The sequence below is a fragment of the Gopherus flavomarginatus genome, chromosome 7 (assembly GCF_025201925.1).
Source record: "Gopherus flavomarginatus isolate rGopFla2 chromosome 7, rGopFla2.mat.asm, whole genome shotgun sequence".
NCBI lineage: Eukaryota > Metazoa > Chordata > Testudines > Testudinidae > Gopherus > Gopherus flavomarginatus.
The window spans coordinates 24285699-24306721 of NC_066623.1; the positions used below are offsets into that span (position 1 = coordinate 24285699).

General features: G+C 38.5%; 1 protein-coding gene across 6 annotated transcripts in view; it reads right to left on the reverse strand.

Annotated features, from left to right (window-relative positions):
* The window catches only part of GABRB2 (gamma-aminobutyric acid type A receptor subunit beta2), a 267905-nt gene that overhangs the window by 30955 nt on the left and 215927 nt on the right, over window positions 1-21023 (reverse strand). For all 6 annotated transcript variants that reach the window (XR_007775510.1, XR_007775509.1, XM_050962713.1 and 3 more), the window contains exons 6-7: window positions 2668-2805; window positions 324-476 (exon numbers count right to left, since the gene is read on the reverse strand). Coding sequence is in view for 4 of the 6 variants with exons in the window: in XM_050962713.1 (XP_050818670.1) it covers window positions 324-476; window positions 2668-2805 (291 nt within the window). In the remaining 2 variants the exon portion in view is untranslated. The remainder of the gene's footprint in view (window positions 1-323; window positions 477-2667; window positions 2806-21023) is intronic.

The window sequence follows — 21023 nt, forward strand, 5'->3', positions numbered from 1 at the left end:
CCATGAGCAGAAACAAATAAAATACATGCTATTTTTAGACTAAAAGCAAGTGCAATAAAAAAAAAACTAGATTGAGACAATCAGGCTAATTCCAATTACAATGATTATATAGTTAGCTAATTCAGACATGAAATCACTTTCAATTTTTATTTAAATTGTGATGATTTAAATTCTGAATCAGATAATACAAAGCTTAACAAGCTAGGCAAAAAAACCCAACAGAGACTTTTTTTTTTTCCCAAATCATGCATTATACGTTACACCAGAAGCAAGAAAATATATTCTACTGATACACAATGCATGATAGGAGTAAAAATGCCTACCTAAAGCAACTCTTGCAGCTGAGGCATCATAATTAATCCAGAATGAAACCCAGGAGAGGATAGTAATCAGAATGGAAGGCATGTAGGTCTGCAGAATGAAGTAGCCAATGTTTCTCTTAAGTTTAAAGCTGAGAGACAGCCTTGGGTAGGCACCTAAAAAGGGAATATTTAGGCATAGCCGTAATTTACTTTAGTATACCCTTAAAATTCTTTGCATCATTTCAGTTTCACACTCTGTTTCCCATGTTACAGATTTAGCGTACACACAGAATTGCCTTAGCTTGGGGACCAGAGCCGGCTCCAGGTACCAGCCCAGCAAGCAGCTGTTTGGGGCAGCCAATGGTGAGGGGTGGCACGTCCGGGTCTTCGGCAGCAATTTGGAGGCGGGTCCCTCACTCCCTCTCGAAGTGGAGGACCCGCCTACGAATTGCCACCAAAGACTGAAGCGGCGGCGGTAGAGCTGCAGATTGCGATCGGGGCTTTTTTTTTTTTTTTTTGGCTGCTTGAGGCAGCAAAAACCCTGGAGCCGGCCTTGTTGGGGACAATCAACTGCAGATTTTGTAATGAAGTCTGTATTCAAAGGTATTTTGTACTAAATATCTTGAGTCAGTAATACATAGATTCACAGCTGCTGATAATTAAAATCTCCTATAATCAGCTGTCAAAATACATTTTAGAGTGCCAAACTGTGCAAAGGCTTCAGTCCTACATGGCTACTGAATACCAAGTTAGGTGTCAAGCAATCTTCCCTATCTGAAGCAGGGGTGGCTCTATGTATTTTGCCGTCCCAAGCATGGCAGTGAGGCAGCTTTCGGCGGCGTGCCTGTTGGAGGTCCACTGGTAACGTGGATTTGGTGACATGCCTGCGGGAGGTCCACCGGTGCCACGACATTGGCGTCCCCGCCACCCAATTGCCACTGAAGCCGTGGGACTGGCGGACCTCCCATGGGCATGCTGCTGAGGGCAGCCTGACTGCCGCCCTCACGGCAACCAGCAGGCCGCCCCCCGCGGCTTGCTGCCCCAGGCACATGCTTGCTGCGCTAGTGCCTGGAGTCTCCCCTGATCTGAAGTGCCATACATGCTCACCAGGTGCTAAGGAGTATTGCAGGAGTGCGACTCAGGCAGGGTGATAGTGACCCCGGTGCACAAGGCCCTCACTGGCCTATGCAGACTGAAATTCCGCTATTTTGAAAATTTCAGAGCACACATTCTTTGTATAAATCTCTCCCATAGAGCTGAACTTCACTCACAATGAGCAAGTGAATGGGACTTTCCTGAATTTGGTTACAGACAGACAGCAGCCATGTCAGTTACTTAGGAAACAACAGTCAAATGAACAGTACGGGTATGATTCCGCTACCTCTCTCATATTGGTGTCACTACACTGTCTTAAATGGAGTTACTTCTGATCAAGCACCCAATGGATCAAGCACCCAAGATTTAAGTCTCTCAAATAATAAAGAAAGCCTCCTCCTTGGGGAGAAGTGAAGCCATAAAAGAAATGTAGCGATCAAAATGGAAAGTTGGAGACCAAACAGTATTGACTCTGGTTTTATTTCAATAGCTCCAGCTGGAGTTACACTCAGTTCTCCTAAGCAGTGAGCAAATCTCTGCTGGCACAGTCCAGCGTCTTGAAGGTGGATTTAGAAAAGGGAAATGCTAATGGGACAAATCCACAAGGGCTCTAAGAAGCATAAAAACCCAATCCACGTGGAGAAAATATTAACAGGCTTTTTTTTTTTTTTTAATGCATATGTTGCCAATTCTGCTTCCCCTCTTTGGGCTACACAGTGTCTTCCCAGTCCTGCTGAAAATCATTTCATTGTCGACCAAGGGAGAATTACAAAACCAGGATTAGAAGCTCGTGTAGCAGAAGGTGAACTAATTTGCATAAGACCTCCGTAGCTTGGCTCCATCAACCAAAATACAGAGAAGAGAGACAGAAAGGTTTTCCTGTGGGCTAGGTTACGTCTGGAAGAATTTAGCTAGCTCAGGTGCACAGCCAATTTCTTCAGCTTTCATGAGCTAACTTACTGCAGAAGCCAGACAATATACTTTACTGGAGCGAGCCGTGATACTAGAGATTAATGTTTCCTAATTAGAATGAAAGGTCATGAGGGCCAAACACACAGGAATTCTCTGTGTCAATTCATCAGTGATGTTGTATTAACTATACTGTGAACATTCCATCGGAATATCTCATTTGCAAATTCAGAATTGTTTCTCTAAGCTATTCCTGTTAAATTTTCATTCAGATCAAGGACTGCACCCCTGTAACAAATTTATTTCTAAAATTATTTTCAGTGAGCAAATACAGTTCCCCTTAAACTCCCCTTCTACAAACCTGTAGAGAAAACAACATTCTTGGTTACAAGCTTGAAGTCTACAATGGAGAATTGTGGCAGTTCAATCTTTGTCACTCCTGTGACTGCATTATCACCCCCACGCCAGTAAAATTCAATGTCATCTGTTGTGTAGCCATCTATAAAACAGGAGCAAAGGGTTATGGCTCTGATATCATGCAAAGCTGTAATGAACAGTTCAGTACATTCATTCAGGAACTTGAAGTCATGTTAATTGTATTTCCTAAAATAAAAATATGAATAATGTAACAGATGTGTACACACAGTCACCAACAATCTACACTCTAGTTATAAAGATGATTATGTCAAATGGCAATTTTAAATGTGTATATATATATACTGAATATATACTGAATCGTGTGTGTGTGTGTGTGTATATATATATATATATATATACACTGATTCAGTCAGATAATTAATAAAATAAACTGATAAAAGGAAATTAGATTATACAAGTACTCAGCACAGGTGGAGTCCAGTATACAGTGTCTTACAGATTTATTTAATCTCAATCAGAAAATAGCATGTAATGTACAACATAATCAGTCTATTGTTGAATATGGAACTTCAGATTCAAAACCTATTTTATTTGTTTTTAATTAAAAAGTAGATTCACCCTTTTATTGCCCAGAAATTAGAAGTCAAACAAAAATAGACACCATTACTGTAGACATCATAAATAAATGTGTGAGCCCCACCCATTTTGGCTGTACAGTAGCACATAAATTGTCCCTAAAGCTGTGCACATATGACATCTGCCATCTTGGCCAACACAGGGATCGACTGGGGATCCCCAGAATTGAAAGCATGAGTCTCTACAGCATGAGCTAAAGAAAGAGGCAGGCTCTGTAGCTCCTAGGTGTAACAGACGCACATCCTCTGTGGACTGGGCACAGAGGGGGGGCACATAACACACACAGACAGCAAGAGTATATAAACTAGGGCTGTCAAGCGATTAAAACAATCACAATCGCATGATTAAAAAAATTAATCACAATTAATTGCACTGTTAAACAATAGAATACCATTTATTTACATATTTTGGATGTTTTCTATATTTTCAAATATATTAATTTCAATTATAACACAGAATACAAAGTGCACAGTCCTCACTTTATTTTTTATTACAAATATTTGCACTGTAAAAAACAAAATAGTATATTTAAATTCACCTAATACAAGTACTGCTGCGCAATCTCTTTATAGTGAAAGTTGAACTTACATATATAGAATTATGTACAAAAAATAACTGCATTCAAAAATAAAACAATGTACAACTTTAGAACCTACAGGTCCACTCAGTCCTACTTCAGCCAATCCCTCAGACAAACAAGTTTGGTTACAATTTGCAGGAGGGAGGTAATGCTGCCCACGTCTTTACAATGTTACCTGAAAGTGAGAACAGGCATTGTTCGCATAGCACTGTTCTAGCTGGCACCACAAGATATTTATGTGCCAGATGCACTAAAGAGTCACATGTCCCTTCATTTTTAACCACCATTCCAGAAGATATGCATCTATGCTGATGAAGGGTTCTGCTCGATAATTATCCAAAGCAGAGCGGACCGATGCATGTTCATTTTCATTGTCAGAGTCAGATGCCACCAGCAGAAGGTTGATTTTCTTTTTCGGTAGTTCAGGTTCTGTAGTTTCCACATCTGAGTGTTGATCTTTTAAGACTTCTGAGAGCATGCTCCACACTTTGTCCCTCTCAGATTTTGGAAGGCACTTGAGATTTTTAAACCTTGGGTCAAGTGCTGTATCTATCCTTAAAAATCTCACATTGGTACCTTCTTTGCATTTTGTCAAATCTGCTGTGAAAGTGTTCTTAAAACAAACATGCGCTGGGTCATCATCCGAGACCGCTATAATATGAAATATATGGCAGAATGCAGGTAAAACAGAACAGGACACATGCAATTCTCCCCCAGGGAGTTCAGTCACAAATTTAATTAATGCATTATTTTTTAACGAGCATCATCAGCATAGAAGCATGTCCTCTGGAATAGTGGCCGAAGTATGAGGGGGGCATATGAATGTTTAGCATATCTGGCATGTAAATACTTTGTAATGCTGGCTACAAAAGTGCCATACGAACGCCTGTTCTCACTTTCAGGTGACTTTGTAAATAAGAAGCATTCATCAGTATCTCCCATAAATATAAACAAATTTGTTTGTCTTAGCAATTGGCTGAACAAGAAGTAGGACTGAGTGGACTTGTAGGCTCTAAAATTTTACATTGTTTTGTTTTTGAGTGCAGTTATGTAACAATAAAAGCTATATTTGTAAGTTAGACTCTCAGGATAAAGAGACTGCACTACAGTACTTGTATGAGGTGAACTGAAAAATACTTTTTTGTTTGTTTATTTTTACAGTGCAAATATTTGTAATAAAAATTAATAATATAAAGTTAGCGGTGTTCAATTTTGTATTCTGCACTGTAATAGAAATAAATATATTTGAAAATGTAGAAAAACATCCAAAAATATTTAATAAATTTCAGTTGCGTTCTATTGTTTAATAGGGCGATTAAGGATGATTAATTTTTTTTAATCACAGTTAATTTTTTTTGAGTTAATTGCATGAGTTAACTGCAATTAATCAACAGCTCTAGTATAAACTACTAACATTAATGAAGGAGGTGCAAAAGCAAGTAAATAAACTAGGCACAATGTCTTGCAATGTACTAAAAACTCAAGAAAATAAATGTTTGTTAACTATAAAGGACAAATTGTGATAGGGACAGAAATTTTATCTGTAGACTTCGAGGGTAACTGCATAAGAAAGCTTGATGTGCAGTTGAGCATGATTGTAAAATCTTACAATATGTTAAAAGTAAAGCGTTTTACATTGCTTGAACATACTCGATTTCAAGGATAATGGACATTTATAGCAGACTGGCAAAACACGGCACACTTCACAACTACCTGAAAATGTACTAAATAGTCTCCAAATCTCTTAATTTCTGATCAGCCAAGTGTAGAATAGTAGCACTGAAAAGGTAAGCAAATGTACAGTGCTTCATCAATTGATGAAGAGAACTGAGGAATCCTTCAGAACATTAGAATGGCTGGATTCAAAAGCCTGCTCAACATACAGAATTAGTTTTAAAGCAGTCTCATAGTGTGTATTTTTCTATAGCACTGTTTTTGTCAGTTTTAGCTTTCTCTGAAAGTGATTGCTTTCATTCTATATCTTAGGGTACTAATTGGAAGTCTAACATGCTTTGAGGAAGCAGACAAAGAAAATATAACAACAGGAGAAGTGAAAAGTATATCAGAACGCATGAACATTTTCTCTTGCTCTAAGTGGAATATTTTCTCACTTTGGGCTCTATCCTATGAAGTGCCGAGCACCATCGATTTATCACCATGCAGGACTGAGCCCCAATACACGGGTCCAAAACCCTGCATGCTATAAAATCTTGCTTTACTCAATGTGGGGGGGGGTTTCATGGTTTGTTAGGTTAGGGCAGAATATGGCCCAATGTGTTTTCAACTAATTTGTTATCTTTTATTCAGAGTATTCATGTAACTGGTCTGATTCATTCTAGTGTAATTTCTTTTGTTTTATTCCCTTTTGTAAAAACTCCATGCAAAACAATTTGTTAGTTAAAGTCATCCATGAAAACAGACAAATAAGCTTTCTAATTATTGTGGATGAGCGCCATTCTAGCGTGTCTCATTGTGACCTAAGGCAGCCCTGTAGGCACCCTGCCCTCAACAGTCTCTCAGTTCTTTGTAATAGCTCGCTCTGTAATGGGCTAGAGCACTTGAATAAGATTCTCCCTTGTGGGGTCTTATTTTGTCTTAACCTCCTCCCCCCTCAAAAAAATCCAAAACAAACTCTGAGGCCCTCAGCCAACAGCCCTTCATCTTGGGATCTGTGTAGCTTCATTCAGGTGTCTCCTCCAGGGAGCAGGAATCCCAGTCTGCCTTCTATCTGCACTGTTCCCAGGTGGGAACCCCAATTAACAAATGCTAAGGAAGTCAGAGAAATCAGGATATTTAGAGATGTCTTGCCACAACATTTCCTTTATCTAGCCACAATTAAAAACTTTACATATCAGTCAATGATTGAATAGATTATCAGCAACTGGCATGGACAAAAAACCTGGTCAGAAAATGGAGAAAAAATGTGCACATTTTTGTGAAATTTTGTTTTTCCGCAGAAATTTGACTAGTTTTGGTTGGTAAACGCCATTGGTAAAGGACCCAATACTTCTCCACTAGGAAGAGTAAGGATCCATAGCTCAAGATGTAGCAGGACATTCTCCTCAATGTACTCAGAACCTCCATAAGTGACATGGGCTTGAGTTCAAGCAGAGAGGACCCAAAAATTGATTGCTCATTTATTACAGGACATGCTTTTTCTCCTTTGTTTCCCTTACAGACCTTTTCCCCTGTCACATGTAGGCTTGCCAGAGGAGCCACGTGTAGTTTGGACGGACAACCTTTACACCAAATGGATCATCCCTTTCTCTGCCTGTGAACTAGGCAATGCCATCAATAGGATTAAAGTTAGCAAAGTTCAGTATTGGCAAGCATCCACAGTGGTTTATTTATAGAACAGAGTCCTCGTGGAAGGTCATGGTGTTTGATATTTATAAATACAGTAGATGTCTAATAGTCTAAAATAACGCAAGTCTGGGAAAGAACCAAGATCACTGCAATCTGTTGACAGAAGCCTGATCACGTGTGGTCCAGAAAGCATCAAGCACGATTGAAGAATGAGTTATACTGATGCTCCTGAAGTGCTAAAGTTGCCACAATAACCACTGATCAACATGCTTTTTGATCTTCAAGATCCACCTGCTGCTAGTCATTTGCATCTTTGGAAACTAGAACCATTAGTATACTACAGAAAATTATCTTAATAGAAAGCTACACAGGGGACTTTAAGGTTTCAGAGCATTAATCAACAGTGCATTGTATTTAGCGCACACAGATATTTTCCTATGGATAGCAAAGCTTCTGTACAACTTCCACAGTTCAGATTGGGTTGAAATTCTTCTACTATATTGGCTAGATGATTAAAAAAGTCAAATTACATACTTACTCCAGAGATGGGAATTATTTTGTTCTGTAGGGGAAATAAAGCATTTCACAGCTTAATTATGCTTTCCTGAAAACTGCCTAATTACACAAGAACCCCCTCTCAATCCCTCATTTTTTTCAATTAACCCTATTCTCTTTTCTCCACAACCTGGAAATATCTAAAGGTAGATATGGAAGAATGTGCAATACTTCAAATGTTTCTTTCCAGCAGAGATGGCCTGAAACTCATAGGTTCTATTAACTGCTGGACATGTTTAAGGAACACATAGGTAAAGCATACATTTTTCCCTTTGCCACATCTGGCTCTGTAATCGATACCATTGAACTTTCTGAATTAATGGACTGTAATTTATGTGGAAAATGCAACTGATAAACAGTTGCAGGGTTTTCCACTCCCTTTATATACATCACTCCAGTATGTTACTCATGGTAAATGTGCATCGCACGTTGTTAGGGTAAGTCCTTTGGTCCTCCAGCATCTTCTGCATGTTACTGTACTCAGTGTACTCCACATTAGTTTGTATGAAAACTGTTTGGGGAGGGGAATCTATCTAAAGCTGACTCCACTTATAACCAAATCTGTTGTAATTTCCCCCACTGCGATCTAGAAAGAAGACTTTCTTTTCATGCTATGCAGCAGCTACTCCAGAATGAAGAGCAAATGAAGATCTGCCCACCAAAGAGGGAAACTGATGACAAAAAATGGGTCAAAGGTTACTAACAAGATGTTTCTACTCTGTGCAGAATCCTTGATTTCAAGTGCTATGAGGAAGTGTGCTTCATTCTCTCTCCCTCTCTCCAAAAAAAAAACCAAACAAACCCAAAAACAAAAACGGGGAGAATAGGGTAAGGGGTACATGGATGGACTCTATTAAAGATAGATTTAGGGGACCAACTACTATGTTTTCTTCTTCCATGTTTCAATGGAAACAATTGTCTACACATTTATCCTGAACAAAAATCCCTTATTCTATGTACTCAGGTCTCTGATCATACTTCAATGCCTAAAAGGGTTTTTACCAAAGATGCCTGGAAATTCTGCAATAGATCAAGTCATCATGATGCCCTTTTTCTTCCCTATTCATGGTTTCTTTTCCAGCAAAGAGGTGAACATTTTAATGAGATATAATGTTTTCTGGTCAACCACCATCTTTGTTAAATCTTTAGAATCTAAATTTCTCTTTTTGAAGGTAAAAAATAAAAATGCAGCAACAAACACGCCAGCACAGATCAGTAAAGAAAGGTAGTTGTACGCTACAAAAAAAAATGTAAAAACTGTGTCCTTTGAGAGGTTATGCAAAAGGATTCTACATGATTTATTGTGCAGTTTACTTTTATTTATAGGAAAATTGCTAGGAAAACATCTGCTCACACCATATTCCAAATTAACATTTATTTAATTTCAGCATTAAGCTCAGGATTCTAAGAGATCTTCTCGAGCCTTCTAGGATGAATCAACAGCATGTTTTGATGTCAGGGTTAATTACTGCACTTTAGAACTATAAAAAGAATAGCAAAAGAAAACAAAAAATAAATTAGCAAAACAAGTTTATTAGTGTCTATAAACTGCATGCTGTGTAACATTAAAACATCAGGATACATTTTTGTTTCATTTGGGAAAATAGATTGAAGAAAGTGTTTCAAAAACCTAAGCCAAACTTTTATGAAACACAACTTACTACAAGTCCTTTTCTGAATCTTTCCTAATGGATATTTAATTACACATCTCCCACTCAGACTTGGGTTCACCCAACAAATGGCTGTTGATTTCTCTGCCAACACTTTCTGAAGCATTCCAACTTTCCCTTTAGTTTCTTCAAGAAAGAGTGCATCAGGTAAACAGCTCCTGCGTTCTCAATGGGAGTTGCCAGGTGCTGTGCACTTCTGGAAATCCGGCTTCTTCATTTAGGTACCATGAGGGGAGTTGAGCTCTTTTGAAAATCTTGCCACAAGAATCTAAGCAAAAGATTCCAAAACATTCAATTTTGCTGTGGTGAAGCTGTGCACAACCCCCTGCTATTTAAGGCACTAGAGAACATTTATGCTACAGAGAAGTTAAAATGGGGCTTTGATGTTGAATGAAAAAGCTGTTAATATCCATCAGTAACAGAAGAAAGAATTTTAGGAAATGTCTACAAGTATTCAGAACCCCATTAAAACATTTCTCTCCCCGGTCTACGCAGAATGAATAGTCCCGTTGATTTCATTGCATGGAGGAGGAGAGAGGAATATTATGGGGGGAATTGCATATGAATGCCATTGGGTACCGCTAAAATACCTACAGGTAATCTGAGACAAACCTAATACCTACAAAACATCAGCCAGTAAAATGAACGGATGCATTCATTTCCCCGGTGGATGTTTTGCCAGTAATAGTTATAAGTCCAATTACCTGTGAACATAATATACAATGTCAGCAGGTATTTAGGCTTCAAGACATCTCTATTTGCTAGTTAAATGATTTAATGCCCAGGCAATTTTAAAGAGTAATAACAGCCTGGAAAAAATCAACTTATAACAATGATAAAGAAAACATAAAAAGAATGAGTAATAGATCAATATTTCTAAATGATCAGAACATTGATGGAGCCTGCACACCGAGCATGTAAAGCACATCAAGCCTAATACTTCATCATTCATTTTGTATAAGAAGATTCCTAGCAGAAGGCACTGTCTATTTGATTTAAAATGTAATATGATTGTAAAAGAGTTATTGTTCTACTGTATATTAGCCTGTATCTAAGTATGTTACCAGGAATGACTGATTGCTTTCTCCCCCCCTAAATCATCTATATATCATCAGAAGCACGATTCACTTCACATTTAGAAAGTTTCATTTCTCGTTCCTGTCATTTGTCACACATCAGGAGTCAACCAAATCAATACATTGTTCCTGCAAATATGGGATCTGATTCTGAGAGGAGCTAAGCATTCTTAACTCCCATTAACTTGGAGAGCAGTTTATGCTGTCTTAATACCTCACACAAAAGGGACGATGGACTATGGTGTATTTTGAAAGAAGAAACACACACACAAACTATAGAAAAAGCGTCATTTACTTTTTGCAATTTAACATACGTTGAAACATTTAAGACACCAGTTAAAACATGCAAACACTATTGCTTAAGACTGACTGGTTTTGCATTTTAAACTCAAGATGTGGTTAATATATACAGTACATAAAAAAATAGCCTTTGTGAGAAGTCTATAAAATCTAATGCGAGATTTATTGTGTGGAATTATTTTTTTTTCCACACAGGGCAACAACAATCAAAACAACTGGGCTATTTTAGAGATATGCACACACACACACGTTATATTGCACACACATCCAGATAAGGTGTGTGTATAATATATAAAAAGTGGCAGGCAGTGGGTCATATTTTAGTATTTATACTGTGGTAACACTGGAGGTAAGGAATCAGGTCCCCATTGTCCCCAGTATATATATATAAAATGATGAGGAAATCCCTGTCTCAAAGAGTTTATAATCTAAGTATAATAAACATACACGAACCACAAAAAAGTGAGAAACTGTTAGAATCTAGTAGACAAACCCAGGTGAGGGTTCTAACTCTGGTTGTCTCTCAGCTTCAGGTGCAGTCACTGTCAGATATGAGTTACCATGCTGGTCCTACATTTGTTGAGCCACATTAAGTGCAAGGCAGCAGAAGCCTACAGCGAGCCCTTTTCAGCTACTTCCTGCTTGGTCTTGGACCAACTCCCAGGTATAAGATAGAAGGAATTGCCCCTTAAACTGGCATATACTTTGAACAGTTATAGGTGTCAGCAAGTGTGGCAGCAGAGAAGGGGTAGAACATAACCACCTCCTTCCCCTTACAGGCCCGAAGCCCTAAGACACAGACAGAATTGATGGTACATGGCCATTCCTGTCCCCCAGCTCTTCTTCTTTTCACACAGTGACATGAGGCACGTCAGAATTAGGCGCAGGTGGCTTTTGAGAGACACACTATCCACCAGAGCCACATTTTTCTTCATTATTGCAAAGAGTAGTCTAAGAAGGCATCCAATATAAATATGCTGGTGAATTTTTATTACAGAAAAAAAGCATGTTCATAACTGAGAACAAACAGGTGTTGTATTATATACACAGAAATTATATTTTAAAATAAAAAAAAATCTACTGACCCACTAGGAAGGAAAGACTACAAAGCTATTTTAGGTCTCATACCCTGCCTCTGTCACCCAGATTTTCTTTGGCAAGCCAAGGATGTAATCATGAAACAATAGCCTCCCAAAACAAACTGGAGAGAACTGGTGGATGAGATTAAATACTAGGTTGAATGCTTTCACTAATAACATACAAGTTTGTCAGAAGCTCTTTGGCTTAAGGCATATCAACCTTTTCAAATAAATGAGTTGCTCTGTAAGAAGTCTAATTCAGGATCTTGACATTTGTAGATCCTTTACCATGGAATAAATTGTATACAGAAAACGGGCTTGGAAGATAAAAATTTACATTTCTAGTACAGTGTATGGCTGAGTACATTTACTGTAAAGGTAACATTCTCCATTTTTATTTATAGAGTACTTGTGCATATTACCTGCTTCAGGTGATTTCTTTACTGCTGCAGTAGTTTTTAATAACCTACAATGGTATTTAAAGATTATCATCACTATTTTACAAATGGAGAACCTGATACGCAGCTATGGGTTAGTCATGGACTGTTTACTTTAACTACTTATTAGTCATGATGTGTGACTGTCATTTAAATCACACAGGAGGGAGCAATGTATGTATGCATTACATAGGAGGGAGCAATACTCCCCTTGCCATAATATCTGTATATCTGTGAAGCTAATTTTTGTGTGTTTAGAATCCACAACCTCCCCTGGAAGGCTATTCCACAGTTCTACTACCATTATAGTTAGGAAGTTCTTCCTAATATCTAACCTAAATCTCCCTTGCTGCAGATTAAGTCCATTACTTTCTTTTCTTACGTTCAGTGGACATGGAGAACAATTGATCAGCGTTCTCTTTATAATAGCCTTTAACAAATGTAAAGACAGTTGTCAGGTCCCCCCTCAGTCTTTTCTCAAGCCTAAACAAGCCCAGTATTTTTAAATTTTCCTCATAGGTCAGGTTCTCTAAACCTTTTTATCATTTTTGTTGTTCACCTCTGCATTCTCTCTCCAATTTCTCCACATTTTTCCTGAAGTGTGACACACAGAATTGCACACAGTACTGTACTCCAGCTAAGGCCTCCCCAGAGCCATGCAGAGAAGGACAATTATCTCTACTTCATTCAATTATCCGTCCCTTCATATGAAGCCAATCTAAATGTATAGCCCAAGTAACCAAAACATTTAGACTGGGGTTTTCAAAGGAAACAAAGGCAGTTAAATATCTAACTCATGCTGAATTTCAGTGGGATTTGGACTCCTCACTCCTTTAGGCTGCTTTGAAAATGCCAGTCTTAATGAATTAATTGAAGATCTTACTTTGACCTTATAGGGTTCTTTAAAGCAGAGGAAAATTCAAGTCACCTTACTCATGTTGAAGTCAATAGGACAACATGTAAGTAAGGGCAACAGGATTTTGCCTATAGTCTAACTCATCTGGCGATGGAAAAAAACATTGCACATGGACCACTACTAATGATCCAAGAAATATAAACAAGTTCCTGTCCCCAGACCCAATATGTGGTCTTTCTGCATAAAGCATTAACATTCTTTTTGCATTTAACTTCAAAAACTCTCCCCCTGGCCTTCAGGGTCTAAGAATTTTAACAGAGAGGAGGTTGTACAATTTTCTGATTACAGTGAAACTCAACTGAGACTCCCGGCTGCCAGTTGCAGTGACCAATCAAAAGTGAAGTGGGGTGGGGCCGCCACCCTCTTTGGGTGGTACAACAGGAGGACCAGCACAAAAAAGCCTTGGCAGCCAGAACTCTGGGCCTGGAGCTTCCAAGCTGGGACAGTGGGTTCTGGGGACCAACCAGAATCCAGGACAGCTGGGAGGGATGTGACTGTCTCAAAAACTATTTGGAAGTGCTTGCAGATAAAAAAAAATTGTTACTTGTGCTTTAAATAATACCTTTGAAATGTATTTAAATGCAAGTACTAAGTATAGAATATTTAAAGTACTTAAGTGGACATATGTAGAGCACTTTAAATGATGTAAGTGTAAATGTACTTCAGGCCCTGAGTTCTGGCTGCAAGGGCCTTTTTTTTTTTTTTTTTTTAGTACAAATGTACTTAAGTACATGGGAACACTGATGCATGTGTGTGCGCGCGCGCACACACACACACACACACATAAAGAGACATACAAATAGCCTTTAAGTAACTTTGTGGCCTCAGATCCCTGATGATATATTCGCACTGCATCTACTCCTTCTAGCCCATGTTCACTTTTTGTCTGCACACTCCTTATACATGGCTTTCTTCTACTGACAGGGCACTCAAGTTTCCCCTTCATGGAGTGTAGTGCTGACTGCAGACTGTCAGCTTTTTTATTAACTGCATCTGGAACATCTTCGGACTTGTTCCTTTTTTGAAAGAGTTGATGTCAAGAATGGCATTAGAACAAAATAGCACCAACTTCTCAGATATAAAGAATAGAATTTTCATTCTTTTCCTTAAGGCATTGTTCCTTTCTTCCTTGAATGAGACTTTAGTTTTCCTCATACACATTATTTTTTTCTACTGCAATGAATAGTGAAATGTACACAGAAAATATCATATTAAACAGAGTTTTCATTTTGGAAAATTCACAAAACAAATCAGTTTATATTACTAACCTACAGCCAAGTGTCAGACTGCATTTAATTCCGTATTAATCCTCCAACAAACCACAAAAATGATTCACAAACACACAGTTGGTTGTGCCTAGCACATCAGGACTGACCAGAGTTCTAAAAAGTTATTTTTTTTTATCTGAGGAACCCTTGAATAAAAAAAGAAGGTTGTTGCCATATTTTTATTAAATATTCTTTCACAGCAACATATTCAATTTCAGTAATATTATAATTTAAAAGTGTACTAGGTGGACTACAAGGATGCTAAATAATTATGAGTCAAAGATATTGGAGTGTCCTCATAAATTAGAGTCTGAGCATCTAAGTAGGTGTGGTGAGAAGTACATGTTTACTACTCTCAAGAGGAGATTTTCAAAGGCATAAAGGTGAATTGCAGTATCAAAGCATGGAGTTGTTACGTATCTCTGTTTCGAATAATGATATTTAGATGGTAACAATTTTATATTTAAATTTGAATCTCTATCAGTTGTAAGTAATCAGTGAAGATTTAATATAGTAACAGCAATCTCATTAATTCTTATGTATACATGATCTATTTTGTACCTATTTCATCACTGATTGAATCAACTTTGCTGAAAATCTCAATTTCTAAAAGACATATGCAATCAAATACTAGCAGTTTCTAAACAATATCTAAATATACACTCACAAAAAATAGCAAATTTGATCTTTTCATAGCAGTGCCCAATATGAAAATACAAATATATTTCACTACTACATAGAATGTTGATGACGTTCCAAAGCACAGGAAATGTCACAGCATCATTCATAACTGCCTTCCACACTCAGGTGAAAAAATGTGAAATGGAAGGAATAAATATTCTCTTCATCTGAAGGTTTGCCATGAAAACTTAAAGAAAAACAATGTCCATTTTGCTCATCCCAGCAGAATTAAGGTTCACGAGGAACAAAACAAAACAAAACAAAACACCCTTCACTATAAATATTTTGTGAAATGCACTAAATGAAACTATTAATCCACGTAGGGGGTCACTGTTATACCTTCCTGTTAGGAAGGTCATCAACACCACTGCTTCAATTGAAATACAAATTTCAGAGTGGAGATGCCAGTCTAAAAGGCAGAAATTTACAGAGAAAATGAAACACCCACTAGCTGGATATGGAAGTGTGCCATTTGGTGTTTCACAGATACCAAGCAGATCTCTGAGTTATCAGCATCTGGACAATCAACCAATTCATCAAGAACATCAATATCATTCCAGTTTCACCAAATAGGGTACAATAGATTTAGGGCTACAGTAAACTTATTACAATTTCCATTATTTTTATACCTTCTAGGTTATAAAATCATCTCCCAAAATTGAATTTTCATGTTCATGAACCACTTCTTACCGTTCTTCAGGACTCAGGTATAAACTGGATTCTTTCTACTTCTCACCTTCCAAATTATCAATATCTCACAGTATCAGCACTGTTCTTAGAAATGAAGTATGGTAGCCATGTCAGTCCCAGGATATTAGAGACACAAGGGGGGTGAGGTAGTATCTTTTTTTGGACCAACTTCTGCTGGTGAGAGAGATATACTTTCAAGATACACGGAGAAGAAGAGCTCGGTGTAGCTTGAAAGCATGTCTCTCTGACCAACAGAAGTTAGTCCAATGAAAGATATTACCTCACTCACCTTCTCTCATAGAAAAGAAGACCGCTGTATGGAGAGACCAGAAACATAAGCCCAGATGGTGCATAATGAACATCATACATTTGAAAACCACTTTAATAAGATAAAGAATGCCCTTAATTGAATATTTTGAGGCATCACAACTAGTTTAAGAATCCTAGCGCTGTCCTTATTTCCAGGTTATGTCCACAGCAGTAAGCGTTCTGTATCAGATCTTGCAGTAGCATTTTCTCCTTGAAAAATATTACAACTGAAAAGAATTTTAAAATAAAACTGAGCTAGAAAGAAATTTAAATGCTTATGACTGATTCAGAATGCCTAGATATTGCCCTTTTCACTACACACTCTGCTCTTCCTCACCAGACCCTGAATCTTCAATATACAGAGTGTACCAGATGCATTCACACACAGTGCCGAGTGTGTGACAGATGACATGATACATCAGATTCAAAATTTTCATCTGAACTCAACTCTGTGAATGAATCATTTATTTATTAAGGATTAACTGGGTCATTATATTAAATCCTCCCTTAAACTGGTGGACATGTGTTTCATTTGACTAAAATTTCCACTGGATTTGCATTGCATTCTGTTCACTTGCTTCTTAAGGGATTACATAACCTAACATGTACAGGATAAAATCAACTCTCTATTTCATTTCAAGATCTGTAGCCTGATTTTCTGCATCTTCAGATTCACTAGTCTATTATGACTGGATGCATTCATGAAGACTAGCAAGTCATCATCATCAATAGTGAGGAGGCCACAGTTGAGTCCTGAGATGTATGTGAATCTAAGTAGTGAAAATCCATAGGTACCTGAGGTGGTAAGTACAATCCTGCTGTTCAGTGAAAAGAACACTCACTGCCAGTGCTGCCTAGCGGCTGGTTGGGGGTATGGCAGGCTGACTTCCTCCCATCCCCGGCATTTCCCTTTTCCACTGTAACTCCACCCTGCAGTGGTCTGTCCTTTCAGGATAGGTCTACACAGCAAAGAAAAACTGGCAGCTGGCCTGTGCCAGTCGATTCAGGCTCACAGGGCTTGAGCTGCCGGGCTTTTTCACTGCTATGTAGTCACAGTCCTTCCCATAACTGCTAAGTCCAGGTCAGGACTTGGAGAGACCTTGTGATAACTTTAGACACCACAAGCTATTTATTTAGTCTTGGAGTTAGATCATTTACAGGATCTGTTTATATCCAGAGTCCTTAGTAAACGATACTCTTCATATTCACTACGACTGAATCCTGACTTTCCTTTATCACAGTAGAGATGGAGTTGAATAGGCTTCAGCACATAGGCGCTTATCCAAACCAAGCTTCTGAATCTTTTGAAGATTACCACCCGTCGGTACTCTGCATGGAAAATTGAGCATCTCTGTAGTCAACATGTATATTCTTAAAAACATAATGCAACCAGCAATATAGCTCAAAAGTCATGCATGAATGTCTCAGTCCTCACCATTTCTCAGCTCTGAACCAGGTACTGTACATGAACAAAGTGTAATGGGATGTCTCTGAGACATCTTGGTATAAGGCCACTAAGTCTGAATTTAGAAGCCCATGTTAAGCTATTTTTGCAGATTTTGTGCCTGATGACTATTGTTCCCATGTCCACACTATGGGCCACATTTTCCAAAGGGCAGTCTCCCCTTTGAAGGAGCAAATTTCCCCCACAAAAAATTTCATCCACAATTGAATTGGACACGTTTGAGTGTATGTGCCTCCAACTATCTGATTGCGAGAGTTAATCAGATACCTAGGAGTACAATTACTTAGCTTTGCACTGAGGATACACTTTGTCAGTGTAAACTGCATTTAGGCCAGTCCTTATCTTTTCTGAAAATGTATCCCTGATAGTGAATAGTGCCAGAATTTGGCTACATCTAATTGAAATGTATTCCACAGAAAACTGATGTGCAAACAAATATATTCTCTGGAAATAAAGAGGGGTTAATTTAAAAACAACTTTTTTTTCACACAGTAAAACAATTACTGGAATTTACAAGACATATAAATTTGAATCAATGTGTTTTGGACACTGCTCCCCTTATCTTACTTACAATGTTGCTGGTATACCAAAATTGCTACTGTGAGTTTCCAAGGTGAGCATTAAAAGTGCTATTAACGAGTCATATGAGGGAAGAAGGACAACACGATCGTCAGCCCAAATGTTGTTTGTACATAAATACACTGGTTCTCAATGCCTCAGTTCTCAATGACCCCATCAATAGCCAAGAGTTCTAATGGTGCTGTACATTAAAAAATGAGAGGAAAAAATGAACAACATCTGGCAACCTTAATATATTAGTAGCAAAACTGCATTAATACTCCACTTTGCTCAATTATTCCATAGCTATATTAAAAATCCAAAGCCGCAAGGAGAAAAACAATCTGTAGAAGGAAGCCCTGCTGACTGGTGTTCATGCTGTTTGTTCAATTTAGGAAAATATTATTCACTAAGATCTGTTCAGTTGCAACTACTTGCAAGGCAATGTTATGACAAATTGCCTCATCCTTACCTGCAGTATTTGGGCATTACGACTTCTAAAAAGACTAACTATTTTAAAGAATATGTTTGATTATGGGGGGAAAGGGATGCTGTTTTACACGATTCCGGGGGTGGGGGGAAAGCCCTGCAAAAATCATTAAGTTACGGAGTTAAGGCTTTAAATAGGTATAATAACTAGTTAAGAAAAAAAGCCACAACTGCACATGGGTCAGAGTTAGGGTTGTCTCTGGACCCTTAACTATGCATTTCCAGAAATTATTTTCTTTTAATAACACAGGTTACAATAAAAGTTCTTTTGTTACATATGATATATAGTTGCAAACTTTTTCTTAGCCTAGACATTTGTCTGGATAATTCCCTTCTTTTCATAATGTTGTCAAGGAGAATTACTGGTAGTCTTTCCACATGGAACTATTTACACACTAAATGTGTAAAACAGAACACAGCTATTTTGATTAGCTACATTAGCCTTCAAGTTGGGACCAGGGCCAGCTCCAGGCACCAGCTGAATAAGCAGGTGCTTGGGGCGGCCAAGGGGAAGGGCGGCAGGTCAGGCTCTTTGGTGGCAATTCGGTGGCGAGGGACCCGCCGCTGAATTGCCGCCGAAGAAGAAAGTGGCACAGCGCAGTGGAGTTGTCTGCGATCGCGGCTTTTTTTTTTCTTTCCTGGCCGCATGGGGCGGCAAAAACCCTGGAGCCAGCCCTGGTTGGGACAGCACCAATGTTTCTTCAAAGCTACAGTAAATTTCACAGAAGTCTTCACACAGGTAGGTTTGGCTCTGAATTTGGAGTGATCATTGGACTGCTCCTGCTGATTTCTCAAATTCTTTCTACCTGTGTTTACTGCTCGAAGGCAAGGGTCTGGAAAGTGTTACTACCGCAGAAGGGAACACACTACTTAGCAGGTAGAGGCCCAGATGCTTTGCTAGGATACTGAAGTAGTTGAGTAAATTTCTACATCCCCCAATTCCTCCTGTAAGGATCCAGTTCGAAAAAAGGGAGATACAAACATATGAGATGTTTTGTGTTGTGAACAGGCCCGCTGATGGGAGAGGAGGGGGGAAGGGGACAATTGCCCAGGGGCCTGGGCAATTTAGAAGGGCAGCAGTGGTGGCCGGGGGCCCCGGGCCCTTCTGAATTACCCAGGAGGGCTGCAGGGCTCCTAGGCATGCTCGAGACGATACCAGTGGCGGAGAAGGCAGCCAGGTGGGCATGTGGAAGCCCTGGCTTAAGAGAGTCAATTATTATTCAGGTTTAGTTTTGATTTTCAGGTCCCATACAACTGAAACAAACTTTTAAAATAGTTTTCAGAGCATCCTTTAAATTTAATATTTCCTTTGCTTAATATCCTCTTTTCCACCCTTGCTGGTCCTGTATTGCTATTCTCAGATTTCCCTTGTATGGTACCATTCAGGCACTATTATCTTCAAAATTCAGAAAGCAAGCAAGCAACAGCTCCTTCCTCATGTTGAGAGAATCCTTTGGAATGCATTTCTGAAAATCTGTGTTCACCTGAGAGTTAATTCCTGGCATGCACAGCTAGAGACGGTACCTGTAATTGAGGCAGTTGCCAAAAAGCCCTGGTGATACCAAGTTTTTAAGGAGCTGTATTCCCCCAGTAGGATTTTAACTTGCTCATGATACTTTTGTTTTCTTCCAGTTCTAGTATCATAACTATGTCAATATGCAAATGTATATTGCATAAAGTTGCCTCATGGGCTGGAAAAGCAGGATATCTGCATGTAAATGTTTATTAAAAAGAACCAACAACATTTTAACATACATAAAAGGTAATCAGCCTCAAATACATGAGTTAATATACTATTTTTTATGCTGAGAACCCCATGTAGACTGCGCGTAACTTGTGCCTTTCAAATAGATGCCTTTCTTAAAAAAATTATACACCAACAGCTAAACATATGAATAATAAAATAATATATAATACACAATGCAGCAATGAAACCACTATTAACATTTTATAATCACTATATTTTCAGGACACATCTGCACAGCTTCACTAATGAAAAGACTGATTAAGATGCAAATTCTGTCCTCATTTTTTTTTTTAAATTGCCCAGCTATATTTGCTTGGAAGATTATACAATGAATCTAACTTGTTACTAACCCCACCCCTTCTCTGCTCTCTTCTGCTGCCCAGAACCTCTTACAGCAGCTAATCTCTCCTCCATCCCAACATATACACACAACCCAGTGCTCATCTACATGATACACCATATCACCAACTACACTGTAATTATCAGTTTCAATGCTTCCCTGCCTAGAAAGTGCCACTCTTTTATTTGTCTGTCAAATTCCTCAACTGGAAGAATGATTATTTGTGGAAAATGGATC